Here is a 22,374-nt window from a genome sequence, read left to right as displayed (position 1 = left end):
CCTCAGGCCTCCAACATGGGATGCAAGAGCCCCAAGAAGTGGCTTATCCTCCGTGCCACAATACCCTCCTCTACCTAATCACTAAAGAGACATTAGACAGTTTTCCTTTGTCAGTCCTCTTCAAATAGCTATGGTCTAGGATCAGTGCCGTGGCAGAGTAGGTTGTCTAAACCTGTGGCGCCAGCCTCCTGTATGCGCTCTGGTTCCACTCTAACTCCCTGCTTATGGTCTGGGAAAACGAGGAGGATGGCTCGAGTCTTTAGGCCCCAGTACCCTTACTGGAGATCTGGAGGAAGCTCCTGGCTCCTGGATTCAGACTGGCCCAACTCTGATCATTGAGGCCATTTGGGGGAATGAACCACAGATGGAAGATCTCGCTCTTCTTCCCTCCCTGCCTTTGAAATAAAAATATGTAATATGTAAGGCCTAATAAAAGTTCAAAGAAAATGGAATTTTTCTTTTAGAAATGGGCAAAGAAAAGTGACACTTTTTTTAGTCAAAATATTACAAAGCTCAGAATTCAAAATAGTGACTGTCATCCTACTGCTGTTTGAGTTGCTCCACATCTGTTTTCTTTAGTAACTGAATTGTGTATTAACTTAGAGACTGGTCTTTGTGAATATGCTGGAGTGACTTTGCTAATCCCCTGCCTGAACTATATACTGATTTTGTTTTTTTAAGTTAAGAAAAGGATTCTCACCTTGACCTGGAACTGGGCCTGACTCAGCCTTATATAGCCAATGCACTCCAGAGGGCTGTCTTCGGAGGGCACTCCCCAGTGTGCTAAGGACTTCCCACTAGGCCCAGTTCCTACACCACACAACTGAATCAGCTTCTATCCTCTCAGTGTGTTAGCCACGGACTTTAAGATTAGCCATCCATGTGCATGAGCTGCGAACCAGATCAAGTTCAAAGCGTAGCCCTGCCTAAGAAACGTGGAGAAGGTGAAGAAGGACTTGAATTTTGGTCTGCTTGAGCACAGTGCCCCAAGGTTTCCCGCTACAAGGATGCCATGATGCAGAGGGGCTAAGCACTGACCTAGTACTAGTGAAACGAGGCAGGGGGAGAGGAGGGTATACATTTGAGCCCAATCAGTTCATCAGTGTAACAGAAGAAGGCCGGTGAACATCTCAGAAGCCAACTGCATTGTTCTCTTGGTCCCGAGCCACCGGGACATGTGCTTGAAGATGTGATACCTTTCTGGAGAAAACAGGGAGATGGGAGAGAAACAGAGACAGATCTCTCATCTGTTGACACATTCCCCAGAAAACTTCAACATCTGGGGCTGGGCCAGGTTAAAGCCAGGAGCCAGGATCTGGGAACCCCATCTGGGTTTCCTGTGAGGGTGGCAGGGGCTCAGGCACTGGGACCATCGTCTGCTGCCTTCCCAGCCCATTAGTAGGGAGCTGGATCAGAAACTGAGCAATAGGGACTTGAACCGGCACTCACTCCAACATGGAACGCCAGCACTGCTATCAGCGGCTTCATCTTCGGTGTCACAATGCTGTCCCCAAGACGATTTATCATTTGACATGAAGCAAAAACAACCCACCAGACTAGTTTAAATTTCTGAAAACCTAGGGGCATCTGCCCTCTGCTTTCACTCAAGCTATGCAGTGGAAAATGAGAATGTGGTGAGCACCTCCCATAGTAGACTCCACCGCCCTTGCGCCTGTTGCAAAATCATGCAACTGCAGGGGAGAGAGACAGGAAATCCTTTATCACTTCCTGTGACTGATCTGCTAGCTTTAGTGTCCCAAGTCCATCTGTTCCCTTCTAATCCTTAACAGACAATCTGCCAAGCACGTGGGACACAAGGCTTGGGAGCAGCCAATGCAGCACCACCCTGGTCATGGGATGCAGGGGAGCTGCAGGATTCTGGGTCCTCTCACTTTGCTAACAAGCCAACCCCGGGGGCTTGGCGGCGTGGCCTAGTGGCTAAGGTCCTCGCCTTGATCCCATATGGCTGCTGGTTCTAATCCTGGCAGCTCCACTTCCTCTCTCTGTCTCTCCTCCTCTCAGTGTATCTGACTTTGTAATAAAAATAAAATAAATCTAAAAAAAAAAAAAGAAGAAGCCAAACCCGCACACTCTGGTAGCTTTGCCTCCGGGCAGCCTACAGACGGCCATTCTGCCTTGCCTCCTTCCCACTTAGCCTGTGAACCCCATGGCACACAGCTGGCCCTTCACCTTCCACAAGTAGGAGTGTGAGTTTTCCACATGTTCCAGGTTTACTGATTATCAATGATTCTTTGATCTGCTTGGGTTGCCAATGTTAGAGTGACTATGCCTGCACTCTGGAAAAGAGACTGTAGGTCTAGCAATATCCTCACATGCAGGCTTTTTTGTTTTTCTTTTAAAGTATTTATATTTATATAGATCTTCCATCTGCTGGTTTACTCCAAAAACAGTTGTGATGGCTGGTGCTAGGCCAGGCCAGGAACAAGAACTTCACCCGTGGCCTCTGACCTGAGTGGCAAGGGCCCAAGCACTTGAGCCGTCTTCTGCTACTTTCCCAGGAGCATTAGCAGGGAGCTGGGTCAGGAAGGAGGCTTTAGCCACTATGCCACAGCTGCACCTCCTCATACCCAGGCCTTAACTAATGCCTGTCAAGTGGGGGCCCTAGGTCCTTCAAAGGTAAGACACTGCTGGAGAGCTCCCCTGACCAGCTCTTCCAGCTGAGCCAGTAAAAACAGAACGCGGAGCCCGGTGGGGACTGTCCACCACGGAAGATGCACGCCACCATGGTTTTCCACGGGCTTTTCATTTTCTCACTGGTGGGGTGGGGGGCTGAAAATGAGGGCTTCCCAGCTCTAATAAGTATTCTTTTCACAGACAAAATACGGATAAGAGAAGCATATATATCTAAAAATAATATGAATTGCAGTGATCCTGAGAACATGACTTCTGTGACGAGCACCCTGCAAGAGCAATATTTAGAAGTTTCTAAATCAAGGGTCCTAATATTCTTACAGACCAGGGCCTGAGGGCTGTCTGGGCCCCAGGGAGAGCCACCAGGCATCAAAGGGGGGGCAGGTACCCAACTGGCACCACCACCGCTGTGCTTAGTGGCTGGGGTAAGAACTCCCACTGTGAACCCACCCTTCAGGTTCAGAAATAGAAACCAGGCTAGTAACCACGAGGCAGGGAGACAGGGATCTTGTCTCTACTGGAACAACTTTTGGGTCCCCATGCTGGCTTGCTGTCAGAATATTCCAGACCCCACGTCAGACTATGTTTATCATCATTTTATTATTACTTAGTTTAGAGCCATGTGTTGATATCTATATGTACTGTAGCTAATTGTTTCACAAAATAATTGTGTTTTTCCCTCTTAGTCTCTGTCCTATATCTTAGTCCCATTTAAACTACATGTCATCATAAAAGTCTCAAAGGATGGCCTGGTTTATGATTTGTTTAGAGATAAAATGTGACATGGTGGGACAACTAGTCAAGAGGCAAGGGTAAGAGCCGGGTCTCCTTGATTTCTCATCCATGCCGCCACCCAAGTAAGGCAAGAGTGAACAGTCAGTTCTGAGTAAAGACACGGAACCCCGTCTAAGTTTTAATAACCTCATTTGAAAACCACCAATTAACTAGGTAAATAGTCCCTTGAAAGGTGTGACAATTGCGAATGTGCTATATTCTTTATATGAGTCAAAACATGCAGTGTGTTTAAAGGTGTCAATTTGAATGCTGTGAGCTTATGAAATGCATTCAATGCAAGGCATGGCGCTATGGATTAATACTTAGGGTAAGCTACGTCCAGGACTGGTCAACAGCCAGTGTCTCACACACACTTTTCTGGGCCTGTGGTGGCTGCTCCTTTGGCCAGAGGACTGCGTCTCAGCATGGCAGCTCCGTGCTCAAGACCCAACCATCAGCCTCCTCTGATGCCATGACCCCAGCTTTGTGTTTCTCGGGAAAAGCAGTGGGCTATTTTTTTTTTTCTACTAAGTTATCTTTCATCAGACAACAAACTTATATGAAAATTAAACAGTGCTAAAATTTAAAAGATGATATTCACAATAAAATGGCATAAAAAAAGAAATTTTCTTTGATGGGGAGGAACAAGTCAGAAAACATGGCATCATTTCCTCCTCCAGTTTACACAAATGCCGTTTATTCTTGCCAAATTTTTATAAAGTAGATAACCCTTAAAATATTCTGGTTTGGGATTTTTTTTTTACTCATCTAAATGAGTCTAAAATATAGCACATAGCTAAACATGTTTAGAAACAAATAAAATTTTAAAAATCATGCAAGAGACACATTGATCTTCAATTGATAAATATTAGATTTTCAACTCTGTACTAAAAAACTGTCACAAATGTAACCAATGTGAGCATTTTTCTGTGTTGGAAAAGTGGAAATTAAAAGTAAACGGTAAACTCTTTGAAATGGTTACAAAATAGATATTCAAAACTGCAATTGATTGGAAATTCTCCAAATGAGGTGTGTTTGAGTCCTGGAAGATGGAGCCTCCTTAGGACACAGGTGTGCTTGGGATTTCATTCAAGAGGTTTATCAACTCTAGTACAGCACATTCATTAAACATGACCTGCACCTGGCTTGTGGCACACCAACTGGGGCTATCGGAGCCCTTTTCCCCAGTGAATTTGCACGCTGCGCCTGTTTAAGTACACACAGCCTTCACAAACTCCAAGGATCTGACGTTTGCGGACTTACACCCTTAGCAATGTGGAAAGGCACACTTGCTTTTCACACAGTTCGGCTTGGTAGTCTCTCTGTCTTGGCTTTCTTCCCGATCTTGGCATTAACAAGAGCCAAAATTATTTTAAGACGGATTTTGAACTGTTAAATCCGATTCCACAGGAGACAGAACAGATAAACCAGGTCTCTTAAATATATCCCTGAGACCCAGATGGATGACAAGGTCCTTGTGATGCCAAGCCTACAGTTTGTGAATGAATCATATGAAGGAGGATTTTTCCTCCTCTTCCAGCATCTTCCATCTGGGTAAATCTTTGTTAGATGAGGTTGCACAACTTTTATTCTTTTGTGGAATCTGATTACCATGACGCTGTACTAATGAAATGCAGGGAGGAATACTGTGAAACAAGCCCCTCCTCCCTTCCTCTTATGGAGAGGCAGGTGGGCCGGCTTTACCACAGACCGGAAGAGGAGTGTGGAGCGAGCCGTTTCTGTGTGGACTGACTTGCTCCTTGTGGCTTCCTTCTTATCTGTCTTACTTCTGTTTTTTTTTTTTTTTTTCTTTTACACGGAGAGTCATAGATTTGACAATTTACACAGTATACAAAACATGGTGGTTCTTTTCTGCGTTCCCAGGTTCCTGTCCCATACCCTCCAGGCAACCTGCTCAACAGCCATCTGGAGGGGATGCTCACAGCACGTGAGGCTCATTCTCCCCACCTGCCTTCTATAACAAGTGTTCGTAAGTAACACATACCCTTTGTCTTGCTTTTAAGTTACTTTGCCTTTGTATGTATGTAAGAGTTTCCTTATGTGAGCATATGAGTATGTACCTGGAATGTCTGCACCCACTTGCCTTGGTTCCTAGACAAACCAACCTTTTTTTTTTTTAATTATTTATTTTTAGTGGTGGAAAGACAGGTTTACACAGAGAGATCCAGACAGAAAAATCTTCCATCCACTGATTCATTCTCCAAGTGGCTGCAATGGCTGTAGCTGAGCTGATCTGAAGCCAGGAACCAGGAGCCAGGAGCCAGGAGCCAGGAACCTCTCTGGTCTCCCATGCAGGTACAGGGTCCCAAGGCTTTGGCCCAACCTACATTGCTTTCCCAGGCTACAAGCAGGGAGCTGGATGGGAAGTGGAACAGTCAGGACCTGAGCCAACACCCATATGAGATTCTGTCATGTGCAAGGCAAGGATTTAGCCATTGAGCGATTGCGCCAAGCCACACTAACTTCTTTTCTCAATCTCCTGATGTATAATCTGTTTTCACTGAGACCCAGGTGGAGTTCCCCACGTCTCAGTGTGGTCAGGGCTGCAGTCAGGCTCACACACTTCTGCATGCACAACCCTGACAAACAGGAGCCACTTGCATGTCTGTCGCCACCTCTCAACCTGGGGCCCTCGGAGGGCCGGGTCCATTTCCTGTCTATGTGCACAATCTCCAGTTTCTGGCTGGAATTAGAGGAAGAACCTAACCAGTGTCTACTGAATAAATGAATTAATAAAATAATTTTAGGATTTTGCATTTAATTATACTCAACAAATATTTATTGGGTGCAAGCCTTGTGTTAGACACTGTTCTTGGCCTCTGGGATATGTTTACCAATGAAGATTTCTGTCCTCAGGGAATTTACATTTCTACTTGGAAGGAGACAATAAGCAATAAATGCAAGGAAACCACATGTTGGCGGCGGGCACTGTAACACAACAGGTCAAGCTGTGGCACTCGCCCTCCCATGCCTGCTAGAGGTGGCACTGGAGTTCCTGGCTCTTGGCTCTGACCTGGCCCGGTCCTGGCTGTTAGAGCCATTTTGGTAGTGAACCAGCAGATAAGATTTCTTTCTCTGTCTTCCCCAACTGTGTCTGTCATTTTGTCTTTCAAGTCAATCAACCAATCTCAAAAAAAATTTAACATAATTATTACTATATGTATATTCAAAAATTTCATGGAGACGTGCGTTATGAAGGGACTATGCATAGATTTCACATGTTTTTGGTACCAAAACGCAGAGTCAGTTCAGCTGAGCAGAAGGAACAGGACACTGTCACTTGCACTGTCCCCACGAGGGGCCAGGAAAGTCGCTTTGGGTCAAGTCTGAACCTACAAGGGCACCTGCTCTGCTCTACTTTGGAAGGAGAGTCTCAAAACTCGAATGTGCCCACTACAATTAAAATTCCTCAGCTCCACCTTAAAGAGTCGATAGTTTGAGCATAATGCAAAGCCATTGCATTTTAAACAGTCATCCTCAGGAGATCCTGACTACATCTAGGAAAAACACTGCTAGTATGAAAGCTGATGTAAAACTATTAGAACAGGATTGAGCTGATGGGCACAGCAGACAGCCAGGTGTGGCTAGGCCAGCTCTCTCCTTGAGATCAATTGTTCATGTTGCGGGTTTTTTTGTTTGCTTGCTTTTCGCTGTGAACAAGCTGGTCCAGCTGTTGCCTTTGTGGATATTTACTCTTTTCCTCCTTTATCCGTGATGAAAGTCGGTTTGCAGGGAATGAAAGAGGAGGGAGGTCACTCGTGACATCATTTCTTCTCCACTCTATGTTAGTTGTTAATGAGTAAGTGAGGATCTTGGAGAGGTCTGGTGACTCGATGCCCATCTTTAGGAGGAAGAGAGATGCCATCTTCGAGAGGGTTCCAGAGGGTCCCGAGTGTGTAATGCAGGTTCCCTGTCTCTCCTTTAGAGATCTTCACCGTCGAAGACAGGTGCTGACTCATTCTGATGGATTGCATGCAGTTTGCCTATCCTGTGACACCATACAGGTTGACCTGATTGATCTTCTAAAGTAACTGTAATCAAGTCATTCCAAAATTGCTGTTTACCCAATTGCCCGTAGGTCCCCGCACTTCAGAATTCACAGGGTCACTGGGGAAGCGATCATCAACTGTCCGTCAGAAGGAGGGGAATGGCACAGGGATGCAGCCGGTGACAGGCCTGCAGCTAGACAGTAAGACATGGTACAGAGGGCACAAGATTACGGGTCTCCAGATCCCCAGAGAAGGACGTATTACTTAAAATAACTGAGAAACAATTCGATGTCAATGGGAACAGAAGTCCTAGGACTCCCAGGTTTTCTGCAACAAATCCTTGCAAACAAACTCACAGATGATTCTGTGTTTGCTGTGTTGGGTGAGATCAAGATGTGAGTGACCCATGTGGCAGATGGCTACTCACCTGCTAACCTTCAGCTCCTGAGAACAGAGTGACAACTCAGGAGTTAGCAAAAAAACAAAACAAAAAAAAACCAAAACAACTCTCCCCCCAAAAACAACAAGGAAATAAAAACAACTACAAACAACAACAACAAAATCTCTGGGCAAAGGAATCTGAGTCCACCAGGTTCAGTGGGGCTAGCAGCTGGTTGACCTTGGCTTACTCCCCCCCAGCTGGGAGTGTGTAAGGCCTATTCTGCTTTAGGTGTTGTCTATTAAGCATGGCGACACGCTGCTTAACATGTTAGAAAAAGTAGACAGAAAGGAGACAAAAATTGATGCACAAACAGATGGTTGGAAATGCAGTAGGAAATGAGCAGGAAGTGAAGGCTGAATGGCTAGGGAAGCAACCGGAAACTAATAGAGGCGATGGGTCTAAGGGGCAACCCATCGAGTATGCAAAGGGGCCCCTGAACCCCAAAGCTCCTGGGGGCTCACTATGCTGAGCTTTGGTCTGACAAAGCTCAAAGATACCCTGAGACATCAAAACCCATTCTACTTTTGACAATCCAAATCAGTGGCAGTCAAGGACCCAGTATAGGTAATTTCCCATCATCCTACTTATCTCAGGAATGATGCAATCCTGGCCATGTAGAGGAAGCCCTGGGAGCTTTCAGAAAAGGGGCCTGTGGCAGGCTAGATGTCCTCTCATCCAGACTTAGGCCTGTTTTCTAAGAGTCACCATGGAAGAGGCACCACGGTCTCACCTCCCAGGCACACAGGCATCCTCCCGGTGCGGGCCATGCCCATGGGCTCAGAGAGACCACTGCTGGTGGTAACCTAGTCTGCCTCCTCACCCCGCCCCTGCAGTGTGGAACATAACTCCAGAATACTCGTGGCTCTTGCTGCAGCTTCTGTCCCTTGGTTTCTCCTTTTTTCTTCAAATGTACTTTGTAGTTTTATCAGATTATGCATGTTGGCACCAAGTCCCCCTCCCTAGAAGCAGTCACATGCAACTCAACCAGCTAAAGCTGATCCTCTTCCCCTTGTTTTTTAGTATTTATGTACTAAGTACTATTTCTAAGTAGTATTTCTATAGTATTATTTCTAAGTAACATGTTTAATATCATTTCATTAGATTTTTTTTCTTTTTGTGTCACCTATTAAATTCGCCATATGAAGGGAGATAATTTTTCTAAGCGTAACCTCACGTCAGTGCCGGTTTTCGGTCAGCTGTTCTCTGTTATCCAGACCTTACCTCCACTTGCAGCTGGTACCACCAAATCCTGAGCAGGTGGTCTGCCGTGTGAGTCATACTGCCTGTCTGGTCCCAGCTTCCGTCCAGCTTTCTTGGCTGGGCAGTTAAGCCAATTATCACCTGTTCAGTCAATTATCACCTCTTCAACTGTTCTTCCGTACTGAAAATTATTTTACTCCTGTTTTCTTTGTCCTCATGGATTTAATAAAAGCACCATTCCCCCTCTCTGCTCTCCCCCCGGCTCCACCCTGCCCTACCCCCTAGCTCACTATTCCTGTGAGATTTTTTTAAGGGAGTGGAGAATAAATGGATGTGTTAATTTACCATCTATAATAGGAACTATGCCATTGATTTTTTTTTTCTCTTCCAGAGAGCAATTTATTTTCCATTTAAAATCACCTGACTAGAGTGCCCAGCTCACTGAAGCAAAGCAGTTCGGGTTGCTTTAGAGATCATCTTCCTATTGCTTTTGAAGCAGATGAAATTAGTGACTAGATATGAGATAATAAACATAAAGATAGGTTACAGTTAGGGCCATGGAAGAAGAGAAAGAGTAGAAAATGGATGATGTTTACCCTGAAAGGACTTGGTAAATCTTTGATAAACTTTTCTAAATTAAAAAAATTATAAGTGTCAACGACCCTTCCCTTTAGACTGCTGCTTGGCTCCCCTGCACACTTCTTAGCCACCTGTGCCGTGTGTCACTTGGCAGTGGGCAGTGGAGACCCTTTCATCCCATGTCACCCCTAGCACCCAGTACTCAGGGAGTCCCTTGCACTGGCACTGCTGCCCTCTGCCTGAGCACCACCTCAGAGTCTTGCCCGGACCCAGCTGCTCCTCCCCTCTGGCCATCGCTGACGCTCACTCACCTCCCCGGTGGAGGGCCATCCCCTCTCAGAAGATCTTTAACTCCCCAGCAACCTGCTCTACCATTTCAATGTCAGGAGTTCCTCCACCTTTCTAAGGTCAAGTGTTTTCCTGGCTGTATCTCAATCCTTAACTTGTCTCACTTTTCACTGACCTCTCATATCCTAGCTCATCTTGCCACTTTCGCTCTCCCGCTCTGCCACCAGCTGTCCTACCTGCCCAGGCTGCTTTCAGCCGCAGCTGAGCTGTTACCTCGTTTCTCCCTGTCCTGGGGCCTCCATCCGCTGGGCCTGGGTCACTGCCACCCGGGTGGAGTCCTCCTATCTGCGCTGTCCTCTCTGGCCCCCTTCCCTGCGCAGTGACCACAGGGGCACACACCTTCCGCTCTCACCCAGCCAGGACCCCACTCGTCAGCTGGTGCACTTTCCAACATGTGGCTGTGGCAGTTGTCTCACTCCCTATTTCCCTTTGTTCTATACAATAAGAATATAAACGTATGGGTTAAGAATCTGAGATATTTCTGAAACAATCCTCCCTTGCAGCTCTTTGAGAGCTGGCATCTCTGCAGGTTTGACATTCTGCACGCAGCATGACAATGACTTATCAAAAATAAAACCTTATGCAAATGATTTTTGAACTCAAAACAAATGAGCAATTCTTCATATGAGTAATAACTATACCTCCTTCCCATAACTGTAAACACAAGAAACAAGACGTCAAGGCACTCTAAAACAAGCAGCAGGGCAATGCCGGTGTTCAGTAGTAAGTGTGAAACCAAAAGCTAATCTCCGCAGGTGTCTAAAGATCTTCGAAACCAGAGTGCCTTGACTTACATAGAGCGGTTTCTGGGTATTGGCCACTCCTATGCAAAATTTCTAAGACTACAACTTTTTAAAGTACAAACAGGCATATCCTGCAATGAAATCAGAAATAAGAGGCTAAAGCTTCATTAAATGATGAAAGTCAATAAACCAATGAATTGAAATTCAAATTTCTGAATGAATATTTTTTTCAGCAATCAGTTCATTAAGAAATTCTATAAATCCCATTACTCTCATAGAAGTGCCACCTGCGTTTCATGGACTCAACTACTTAATGAAAGTAAGTTCCCATTCACTCTGCTAATAACTGAGTGACTACTGTGCATGGCTATTAGAACAGATGTCAACAGAAAATACTGAGGATAATCTAACACACAGTCTTGGTTTCACAGAAGGTTATTATCCTATTTAGAAGATGAAATACATTCATAAAAAACATGAGCCACAATAACTGCAGAAGCTCTATTCCCTGAAGCAAATGGTTTGAGGCACTAAATGGAGTGGTAGTTTCAGAAAACAGGGACTCTAAATCTCAAATGGTCTCCTGGAAGACTGCTGAGATAATTTAAGATAAGTACAGACTGGCAGGCTGGGTGGAAACAGAGGTCTCACCAAAGAGAGGAGCCAATCTAGTCAAACTGGGCAGATTTAACTGGAACTACACAGGGGGTGGGGACTGGCAGCCCATGGGTGAGGTGAGGTGGGCCAGCATCTTTTTTTTTTTTTTTCTTTTGTGCTCTCTGCTCCCTGGAGCTTCTTGCTCATCTGTTACCAGTAGCCCCTGCCATGTAATTCTGCTCCTGTCCACAAAAATTCTCTAGGGACCAGATAACAACTTATTGTGCCACAGTGGGTTAAACCACAGCTTGCAAGTCAGCATCCCATAGAGGAGTGTCAGTTTGAGTCTCGGTGGTTCCACTTCTGTTCCCGCTCTCCACTAACGTGCCTGGGAAAACAGCAGAGAATGGCCCATGGACTTGGGCTCCTCGCACCCTCGGTGGAGATCATGTGCGAGACCTGGATGATGTTCTGGGCTCCAGGCTTTGATCTGTACCAGCCCTGGTCAACGTAGTCATTTTGTGGGCTGAACCAGTGAATGGGAGACCTCTCTCTCTGTCACTCTGTTAAATAAACAAATAGCTCTTAAAAAGAAGATGAGGTAGGGTCCGGAACAGTGGCCTAGCAGCTCAAGTCCATGCTTTGCACTTGCTGCAATCCCTTGTGGGCACCGGTTCTAATCCCAGCAGCCCTACTTCCCATTCAGCTCCCTGCTTGTGGCCTGGGAAAGCAGTCGAGGATGGCCCAAAGCCTTGGGACTCTGTACCCGTGTGGGAAACCCGGAAGAGGCTCCGGGCTCCTGGCTTCTGATCAGTGCAGCTCCAGCTGGTTTTGGCCACTTGGGAAATGAGTCAGCAGGTGGAAGACCTTCCTCTCTGTATATCTGACTTTCCACTAAAAATAAAATAAATATTTTTTAAAAGATAAATAAATATATACAGTGAATATAGTCAGTACTTTGAAATTCAGTCTCTCTCTTATTCTCAGAATCATATGGCTCTTAAGTGTCCACAGACTGAGTTGAGATCTTGAGTAATACACAGCAAGTACTGAACACATTTGGCTGAATTTACTTTCATATCTCCTTTTCAATTTGAAAGTTTTAGAAGAAAACAGACTTTCTTTTTTTATATTTTGATATGCAAGAGATACCAAGAACCTTATACATACAGAAGTTCAAAATATGCTTATTCACCAAAAGGACAGATGGTTTAATTAAAATCTTTTACATATTGTTGGCAAGGTATTATTTACGGTGGCCCAGTGGGTAGATAACTTCACACATGAAGTTAAAAGCTTGGACTGGGTGTGAGTGGCATCAGAGGGCAGTGCAGGATGCTGTGTGGGGTGGTGACATGATGAAATGTCTGAAATAATCAGTTGGTCTTTTTTAACAATCAGTTTTGACTCTGGACTGTCAGATTAGCGTGCAAAAGGTTAGATGGAGAAAGAACACTTTACAAGCACTATTTTGTTGATTAAAAGAGTAAAACAACATGAAGATTTCGCAGTTGATTGAATAGTCACTAATCGTCTTTCACCAGATACTAACAAAAATTGTCACTCCTATCTTTGTCTTCAATTTGCTTTAAATGAGTTCATTTCTGGGATAAAAAAACGATCTTATTTTCAGGCTATTTAATGGCTACGGCTCTTGATTTTAAGAAACAGCAACCCCCAAACCTTAGAAAGCGAGTAAAGATGCTCCAATTTATGACTCTTTCGTATTGACATAAGCAAAATTAGAAACTGAAATAATCCCATTTTTATTACCAAGTAGAATGCTTGATCTTTTTTTTCCTACCACTTGGAAAATTAGACAGATGTTAATTAAGTAGATGCTATCAATGTAAGCAGAATTTTATAACCTAGTATAAGAGTTGGATGTTAATGAAAGTATCAGCACTTGAAAATGCCAATGTCTTAAAAAGTGTAGGCGGCTGTGATTAGTACCCATTTTCCTTCCTGGGTACAAGCCTCCCTGAGCCTCCTGTGTTGCCAGTCAGCGGCAGGGGCCAGCCCAGGGGCGCTGTGAGTGGCAGCACAGGTCAGGGGGCGGAACAGCTGAGGACAATGCTCTCTACACTGAGGATCTTCATTGCCCGTTCATATCCCACCAGAGGCGGGCAACCCCTCTCCAGCCAAGGGCCATCTGGATAGCTGTAACTCCATTTGTGGGCCGTACAGAAGCATCAGCTTAAAATATCCGCCTGCTCCAGACTGCATTTTGAGTCCCGCCTGAGGTTGCCTGGGCAGGACCAGCTCGCACAGTTCCTAGGTCCTCCTCTGCCCAGCACGGAGGGGCAGTCCTAAAGCACCCCCAGGTGAATCTGTCGTCCAGGTTTGACAACCAGTGAATGAATGTTCGCTTAAGCCACGGAAAAATGTTTTTCACACTGATTTTATTGACGTAAAATAAGAAAGACAAAGTCAACTCCCCGCTCCCCTTTTGTTTTAAAGAAAAGAAACACACTCTCGCTTACCGGCTTTCTGACAATGCACGATCTTTTCGTAGACAGCATCTGCATTTTCCAGCAGTGCCTTGAGGGATTGAATCATCTGGAAAAGGAACATGCGCACATGAGATTCACCAGACGGCTGGACACACCTACACGAGGCTCTTCTCCTAAAATAAGGCTGAAGTGATGGTGCAAACTTTTAAAAAATCTAACTTCCCGTTAGTGGAGCGCAAGCATGCCCGTTTCTCACCCTGCAGCTTAAGTCTGCGGCGTGCTCTTAGCACACCCGGGCCGGAACAACACTGACCCTGAGGCAGTGCTCAATCGGCTTCGGTGCGAGAAGCTACAAATAAACACGTGTGCACATCTGATTTGAGCTTCGAATCATGCTTCTCGTCATCTATTTTACCAAAATAATTAACTTCATCCTGTAGAAAGGTTTTACATTCTTCACTTGTTTCAGTCAAAATATCTTCATCTGAAAATTTAAAACAATGAGGATCAAAAGCAGCATTTATTTGATATCATTCATCACAAACTAAAGGAGGAATGGGCCACATGGCCTACAGGATGGAGCCTCCACTTGGCATTCAGGGTTTTCACATTCATTCCTCAAGATCTGAGTCATTCGTATAAATTAAAGTATTCCAATTTTGCAGCTTGACATATTGAACAGATAGTGATAAAAATGAATAGTTAAGAACTCTGTTACACTGATATAAAATTATTTTCACCTTGACATAATTTGCATGCTGAAAAGGCTCAAACTGTCATCTGTAACCTTTTTCAGTTTTGATGTCAAGCGAATGAACGACATGAAAAGCAAGGACTTTCAGCAATCATGGTGCTTGTGAAAGAACTGACCACCTGTGCCTGCATCCTTCAAACAGGAGCAAAAAAAAAAAAAAAAAAAGATACAAGCAAAGAAGTGATCCCAGTCAGGAAGCAAATGAGCAGGACAGGAGCTGTAACAGAAGCAGCAGAGGGGGACCCAGGGGAAAGCGGTCAAAATCTACCAACACTCGGCAGGAAGAGGGGCCCATGGAAGCGCAGAAAGCCCACAGGGATACAGGAGTCCCAGTCATGGTTCTGCTGTCCAATAGCTTTGTCATGGAGGGTAGGATATTTAAACCTCCAGAACCAAAATATCCTACCAGATGAGCCTGCTGAAGACATTACACCTCGTAACGGGAGGCTTACAGGAAAGAGCGACCCTCAGGGGTGGATGTCACCGTGGGCACTCCGTTGACCCGGAAGGCCTGGCAGGACATTTTCTGGTCCAAAATTAGCTGAATGAGTATGTGTTCCTCTCTTTGTTCACTGACAATATTTTCAACACCCATTACTAATTTTAGCTTAATTTGAACAGCCTGGTGAGAGGAAGCTTGGGGAAGCAACAAATCACCTTGTTATTCTTAGAAGCATCTTCCAGTTTAAAAGCAGCAACAAAGGTTAGCTAATAACACACCTTTCAGCTGCAGAAAACATGCAAGTCTTACAAAATGCACATCCATCCCAGGAGACTGCACGGCAGAGCCCATCTGTCTCCTGTGCTCTGTGAGCCGGGGAAGATCACTCCTGTATTTATTTTGGGGTGTGGGCAGCTCTGAGTAGGAGAGCGCTAGCTAAGTGCTGAGGAGAGCGAGGCTTTGGTGAAGTGCTTGTGGCGTAATGGCATCCATGTTGATGCCCACAGAGGCACTTGTCTGTGGCTTAGCTTTTCAACACGGAAGTTCCTCTCCTGATAATGGGAGTGAATGTGCCTCTCTCTCCCCATCCCTTACAAACAGTGAATCAAACAGGAAGGTGGCTTGTACCCCAGGGTGCAGAGCATACGCAGTGAGAATTATCCTGAGACTTGGCAGTCAACAGCAGCAGCCATCAGCAGCCTGCACAGACGGGGAGTCCCGGAGGGAGCAGCCCAGGAGAAGGGAGGCACACAGCAAACAATGCGCAGGGCTCAGACAGGCTGGAGGAAACGCAGCCAGACCCCAGTGCGGATGATTCACTTTGTCACATCTGTTATTAAATGTTTGCAGCACTTCCTCTGGAAGGAAGAAGTGCCAGCTTTATATCTTTATGTACTTTGGAGGTATACATTTACAATGAATGTATGTAAATGGCTTAAAGAATGAGTTCATTCATCTTCAACTCTTGGCAGCCTTACCAACGAGCTCCTGGAGTGTCAGAGGCCCTTCGGGTACTCTGAAGGAAGTTCTATGGAGGCCTGGGTGCCCTGTGAGCAACACTGGGGTAACTATGAGGTGGGCGTCTGGGCGACCCCAGGCGATGGCCTTCCTGCCACCAAGCAGCCCCCCTGCTTTCGTTTGGTTGATAATAATGATATCACACAGCCCTGAGCCCCAGCAGGTCAAGTTGGGCACCTGTTTCTATCTGTGCCTGCTACTTTACAACAAGCCGTGATTATAAGCAGTGCAAGTGTGGGGCAAATGAATCAAGATGGATAAGCTGCTTTCTGGACATGGCTACGGAAAAGCTCACTGCATTCTTATTCTACACTTTACTAGGTTTCTGTAGACTGCTCTTTTATTTTTTATTTTATGTTTTGTCCATTAGGGAGGAAGATTCTATTTTCTGGATAAGTAGGTCTACTGGTTTTTTTTGCAAAAGCATCTTATGTCTGATTTCAGACAATTTATTGAATTTCCTTTCATCTCAGAACACAGCCTTTGTTTTTAATTACAATAGCAGTTTGCCAGTAATTTTTTAAACATTTATTTTATTTTTACCGGAAAGTTAGTTACACAGAGAGGAGGAGAGACAGTCAAGAAGATCTTCTGTCCGATGATTCACTCCCCAAGTGACCACAACAGCCAGAGCTGATCCAATCCGAAGCCAGGAGCCTCTTCCAGGTCTCCCACGTGGGTGCAGGGTACCAAGACTTTGGGCCATCCTCAAATGCCTTCCCAGGCCACAAGCAGGGAGCTGGATGGGAAGTGGGGCTGCCAGGATTAGAACTGGCGCCCACATGGGATCCTGGTGCATGCAAGGGAAGGACTTTAGCCGCTAGGCTACTGCACTGGGCCCAGTTTGCCAGTAATTTTACAGTGAAAGAAAATGAAACAATAATGTCTTCTAAGATGTTGATTTTCCCTTAGTCTCATTTTTAAATTATTATTATTATTATTATTATTATTATTATTATTATTATTATTTTAAAGATTTATCTATTTGGAAGGCAGAGACAGGGAGAGATTCAGCGAGAGAGTGGGGGTGGGGGGCCGTCTTTTGTCTGCTTCCCAAATGGCTGCAACAGCTAGGGCGGGGCCAGAGTCAGGAGCATATTCCAGGTCTCCCACATGCGTACAGGGGCCCAAGCATCTGAGTCATCCTCTGCTACTTTTTCTGCCATACTAGCAGGGAGCTGGATCAGAAGTGGAACAGCTAGGTCTCAAATCTGCATCCATATGGAATGCAGATTATATAACCTCCAATGCCACAACACTACTCCTCCCCCATTCTTATTCTGAAAGTTATGGAAAACCCCCACCTCTTAGCTCCCTCCTTGGCCTGTCCCTCTAGCTAACCCACAGGTGCAGTGGTGCATAACTGTATTTGTTATCCCGTAGTCACAACGGCAAAAAGGCCCAATATTCGTTATGAAGGAGAACAAGACAACACGGGATCCTAACAGGTAAGATCTTCCCAGACACAGTGTAAAGAATATTGATTTGCCAGTGTACTTAAGCAAAAGATGGAGTGCACCCAGACTTGCCGCTGAACACCCACCCCCAGACTTGGAAGTCCACGTTGCATGTCTGGGGACCAGCGGCTAGCAGCAAGCGGGTTTCAGGCCCCATCAGGCTCAGCAAGGACCCTGGGAGAACTGAGCTAACGCAGGGCTTATCTCAGGCTTCCAGGGATGAATACAGGATGGGGATGTGCATCAGAGTTCAGGCCTTCGGAAGAAAGGACTGTAGAGTTGAAATCAAAGCGGAGTTAACATGGCTCACTGCTGACTGCAACACTTCTTGCCTTTGTAACTTCTGCATTGCTTGCTCGGCTATGAACTGTGTGAGACTGTGTGAGTTCGCAGGCCGAGCAGCCTACGTGACCTTCAGCACAGAGAGTTCCCAGTTCCCAGCGATCAAGACCTGAGTCTGGTTGTCTCACAGGAGGCTCCAAGGCCCGAGTCTGGTTATCACACAGGTGGCTCCAAGGCCCGAGTCTGGTTATCACACAGGTGGCTCCAAGGCCCGAGTCTGGTTATCACACAGGTGGTTCCAAGGCCCGAGTCTGGTTATCACACAGGTGGCTCCAAGGCCCGAGTCTGGTTATCTTAACTACTGGACTGGAGAAGAGATGGGCACAGGATGTCCAGCACAACAAGCTATTGTAAAGTGCTCCTATAAAAACTGTAAATATTGCTGTTCGGGGCCACACTCTGGTAAGAGGCGTTGTCCCCATTGGTGGGTCAGATGCTTTATCTCTCACTGTAATAAAATTTTGTTGTGACTGTCACTAGTGTGAGTAACATACTGTTTTAGCCATCCAGTGGGTGCAACAGGACATCATTAAATCCCAAGTATTATCTTCCGTCTAATCAGAAGGATCGAACAGCAGCCTACGTCCTGCGTCCCTTCCAAAACTGGGTGTGCTGTCAGCGTGCTGGTCCTCAGAGATTACCAGGTCTTGGGAGCTCCTTTCTCATGAAAGGCAGAGAGCAGCAATCAGGCCCCCACCAGCTTATCTGGGGCTGTGAGAAAATCAACATCCGTTTTTATAAATCAGTGGCTGTGGTATTCTGTTTCAGCAGCACAGCGGACCGAGCGGGCTGCCAACCTCCCGCTGCGCCACTCTGCAGGCAGGCCCAGCTCCTGACCCTGGGAGCGCAGAGTGAGAGCAGGGATCCTGCAGGAATCCACAAGGTCCCATGCTTTCTTCTTTTTCTCTTGGAAGAAACTCCTTGAGCTAACGATATAATTTTCCTTTTTAACACTTTACGCTAATTATTGCTGAGTGGGTGAAGAATTTTATAATCAAATGCAGGAACACTGGGATCCAGGATGTATAAACTGAAATTCAGAGATGAAATTGTATTTTACTAAAATAAAGCTTTGCAGGAACAGCAAATGTCGCAAATTTGAACTAATGGTAAGAGGATATCATTTAGAAAGTTATTGTTAGAAAGTACAATGCAGCATTTGGTATAAGTGTCACATATTTGAATCGAGATGCAAAAGACTTGGGCTCTCTGTGGTTCGACTCAGCACACCTTTACATGGGTCGGGGAGGTGCATGGCCACACTGCAGGCCGGGGTGGGGCCAGCTGCTGGCCTCGTCCCTCCCAGAAACAGGACTACAAAAACATTTCACTTGCACATTTTTGGCTTTGAAACTAGGTGGGAAAAACATCAGAGATTTGCCAGCTAGAAAACACAGCAGAGCTTTTAACATAGAGAAGAACAAAGTTGCACTGCACAGAATCAAACAAAAAAAAAAAAACAAAAACCAGAATCCCTACCACAAATACAAAAGAAAAGCACCTGCTTGTTCCACACAGTGGAATAGACGTGTCACCTACGTTTACGCAAAGAACAATTTGGATTCAGCATAAAGTCCTGAAAATAAACAGTACCTGTGATTTGTGGCCGAGATGCTACTCTCCACCAGTTGTTTTGGTACCCAAGACACAGAAAAGACTGCAGGGTACGTGTGGGGTTTCTGAGAGAAGCTTCTAGAAGAGCGCAGCTATAGGCATTTATTAGGATGGCAAAGGGTCAAAGCAGCAAAGCATCACAACGAGTAATGTGGACCCCTGTCCCTCATCCACCCCACCCCTCCAAGAAAAAAATCCTGAAGTAAAAGCAAATTTCATTCATATACTTCCTAAGGTACAGGGACCCAGGCTGCAGCCTGTCCACAGCTGCCTCCAACACAGGCCTGGGAAGAGGGAAAGAAGGCCAGTGCCGTGCTGTGTCTGCGCTCATCTGGGATAAACCACTGTTAGTGAGTTCCAAGGCCATGGCATGTATGGATGGGCAGCCTCGCCAAAGGACAGTGCAACCAATCTGGAGCCTGGCCCGCCGCATTCTTGAAGGTGGAATGGGAAAAGGGCACTGAGCGGATTAAATCCGATTATTTTACAAGGCAGCTGCTTTCAGGGAGAGCACCAGCAATCTCTGGATGCTCTGTTAACTCCTTCAAGTCACCAAGGACCGTTTAGACTCCTGACAAGATCATTTAAAAGTATTACTAAATTAATTAAATTTCAGAAGATACAATTTGAATTAAACACAGTATCACTGCTATTACTGCCTATTTATATCAAGTCTTTTCTCCAAGGGCATCCAGGTGATTCAGACACTCCTAATTAAGAAAAAGTAATTCAATCATAGTCTTCCTGTGAGGTGTCGATAGTTCCCCTCAGGTCCAAGCTTAGAGGGTGGAAAGAGAGAGATGCGACGGGAGGCCTCTCGGTAATGAGGAGCAATCCATGCCCGCTGCACAGCGGTGTCCACAGCACAGGGCAGTGGCAGAGCGAGGAGGACAAGAAGGCTCTAAGTGGCTACTAGTGTGTCCACTGGGCCATCCCTCCACGCATCCTTCCTGCTGTTGAGCACTGAACTCATTTGTGCCCCTGTTTGCCCCTTTCAGAGTAGTCCAGGTAAGGCTAAAGCCTACTTTCTGCATTTCACTCTGAACTTTAAACACACCTTCCTGAAAGGTCTCCTGCTTACGGCCTGGGAAAGCAGCAGAAGGTGGTCCAAGACCTTGGGTCCCTGAACACCCTTTGGAGCGGCTCAGCTCCAGCTGTTGCAGCCATTTGGGGGAGTGAACCAGCAGATGAAAGACCTCTCTCTCTGTCCCTCCTGGCTCTGTAAAATCTTCCTTTCAGACAACAAATAACAAAAGAAAGGGGTTACAGTGCCTGATACACAGTCAAGCACAGAATAACAACTGGCTGCTATGCTGAAGCTTGGAGTGATGCTAAAATATCTATACCCATGGTCATCAAGGCCTCAACAACAGCCTTCCAGCCTGGGAAAATAGACCGAGTGACTGAGGATTTGTTATGTTCTAGGCTCTTTACGGGCAGTCTCATCATCCTTCAAGGCTGTGATCCTATCCCTGTAGAACACATAAAGAAATGGACTTGACCATGGTCACGGAGGCAAGCACTGAGCAGGGCCTGTCTCACTGTCCGGGCTCCTCTTCTCTGCATCCACACTTCTCTCATCCACCCCACCCCTCCAAGAAAAAAATCCTGAAGTAAAAGAAAATTTCATTCATACACTTCCTAAGGTACAGGGAACTCCTTCCTTCATCCCATAATTTTTTTTAAAGGCTTATTTTTATTTTTATTGGAAAGACAGATTTGCAGAGAGAAGGAGAGACAGAGAGAGACTTTCTGTCCACCCTCCAAGTAGCCGCAATGGCTGGAGTTGAGCTGATCCAAAGCTAGGAGCAAGGAACTTCTGGGTCTCCCATATGGGTGCAGGGTCCCAAGGTTTTGGGTTGTCCTCTACTGCTTTCCCAGGCCACAAGCAGGGAGATGGATGAGAAGTGCAGCAACTAAGAAATGAATTGGCACTCATATGAGATCCCAGCATGGGTAAGGTGAAGATTTAGCCACTGAGCCATTGCACTGGGGCCCATCCCATAATTTCTAAGGGATGTCTTTGTATAAAAACAATTTTGTGCTGTGTTTCTCCCACACACAAACTCAGCGCATCTGTAAATTCACCACTGTCCTTTAACCAATTTTTAAAGATTTCCTTTCCTTTTCTTTTCCCTTTCCTTTCATCCCTTCCCTTCCCTTCCCTGATTTCCCTACCCTTTCTTTCCTTTCCAAGTTACAGACAGAATACAGACAGAAAGAATCTTCCATCCACTGTTCACTCCCCAAATGGAAACCAGGACTGGGCTACACCAAAAGCAGGAGCCAGTGGCTTCATCGGGTCTTCCATGTAGGTGCTCAGGGTACAAGCACTAGACAGTCGTCCTCTGCTGTTTTTCTGGGCCATTAGCAAGGCTCTGGATCAGAGGTGGAGCTGCCAGAACTCAAACTGACACTCAAATTGGATGCTGGCATTGCAGTGACAGGTTAACACATGATGCCAAAACTCTGGCCCACACCACTGTATTTATTAAGATGTGCCCTCTGCAGGTGATGCCAGGCTTACCTTCTGTTGCCGTAGGAGGTAGTGCAGTGGCAGTGAGATAAGGATTTTCCAAGGTGGGGAATGAGTTGGTGGATGTCATGTTCATGTGTGCAGTGTCATTGGGAGTAGTATGTGGTTAGGTAAGTGTGAGGCTGTGGGATGATAAAGGACTCCTGTCCCCTTGCTTAACAGCAAGCTTCCCTTAGCAGCCTAACCTACTAACAGACCACAACAACAATTTGCTTGTTGCATAGTAACTTGCTATCTATCAGTTATCTGTGCTAATATCTGCCAAGCTTTCCTTTTAGGGTGCCTGATGAAGTCAGTCAGAACTGGCTGCAGCTTGTTCTCATGACCTCAGACTAACCTGAGAGTTGCCTTACAGTTCATTACCATGGTAACTGAAGCACTGCCCATGACTTCAGCAGTCACCTTTTAATATGT

At 45.8% G+C, this 22,374-nt stretch overlaps 1 protein-coding gene across 4 annotated transcripts in view; it reads right to left on the bottom strand.

Annotated features, from left to right (window-relative positions):
- The window catches only part of PLCL2 (phospholipase C like 2), a 135,010-nt gene that overhangs the window by 8,690 nt on the left and 103,946 nt on the right, over window positions 1–22,374 (bottom strand). For 2 of the 4 annotated variants that reach the window (XM_004588305.2, XM_058657174.1), the window contains one exon: window positions 13,829–13,904. The exons of 1 other annotated variant lie outside the window; for it this stretch is intronic. In XM_004588305.2, the coding sequence (XP_004588362.2) occupies window positions 13,829–13,904 (76 nt within the window). Of the gene's footprint in view, window positions 1–13,828; window positions 13,905–14,108; window positions 14,283–22,374 lie in introns of those variants that run through there. One more of the 4 variants, XM_058657175.1, reaches the window with a different exon arrangement.

Source organism: Ochotona princeps, chromosome 30 (genome assembly GCF_030435755.1).
Source record: "Ochotona princeps isolate mOchPri1 chromosome 30, mOchPri1.hap1, whole genome shotgun sequence".
NCBI classification, from domain to species: domain Eukaryota; kingdom Metazoa; phylum Chordata; class Mammalia; order Lagomorpha; family Ochotonidae; genus Ochotona; species Ochotona princeps.
This window is presented reverse-complemented; position numbering and strand designations above follow the sequence as displayed.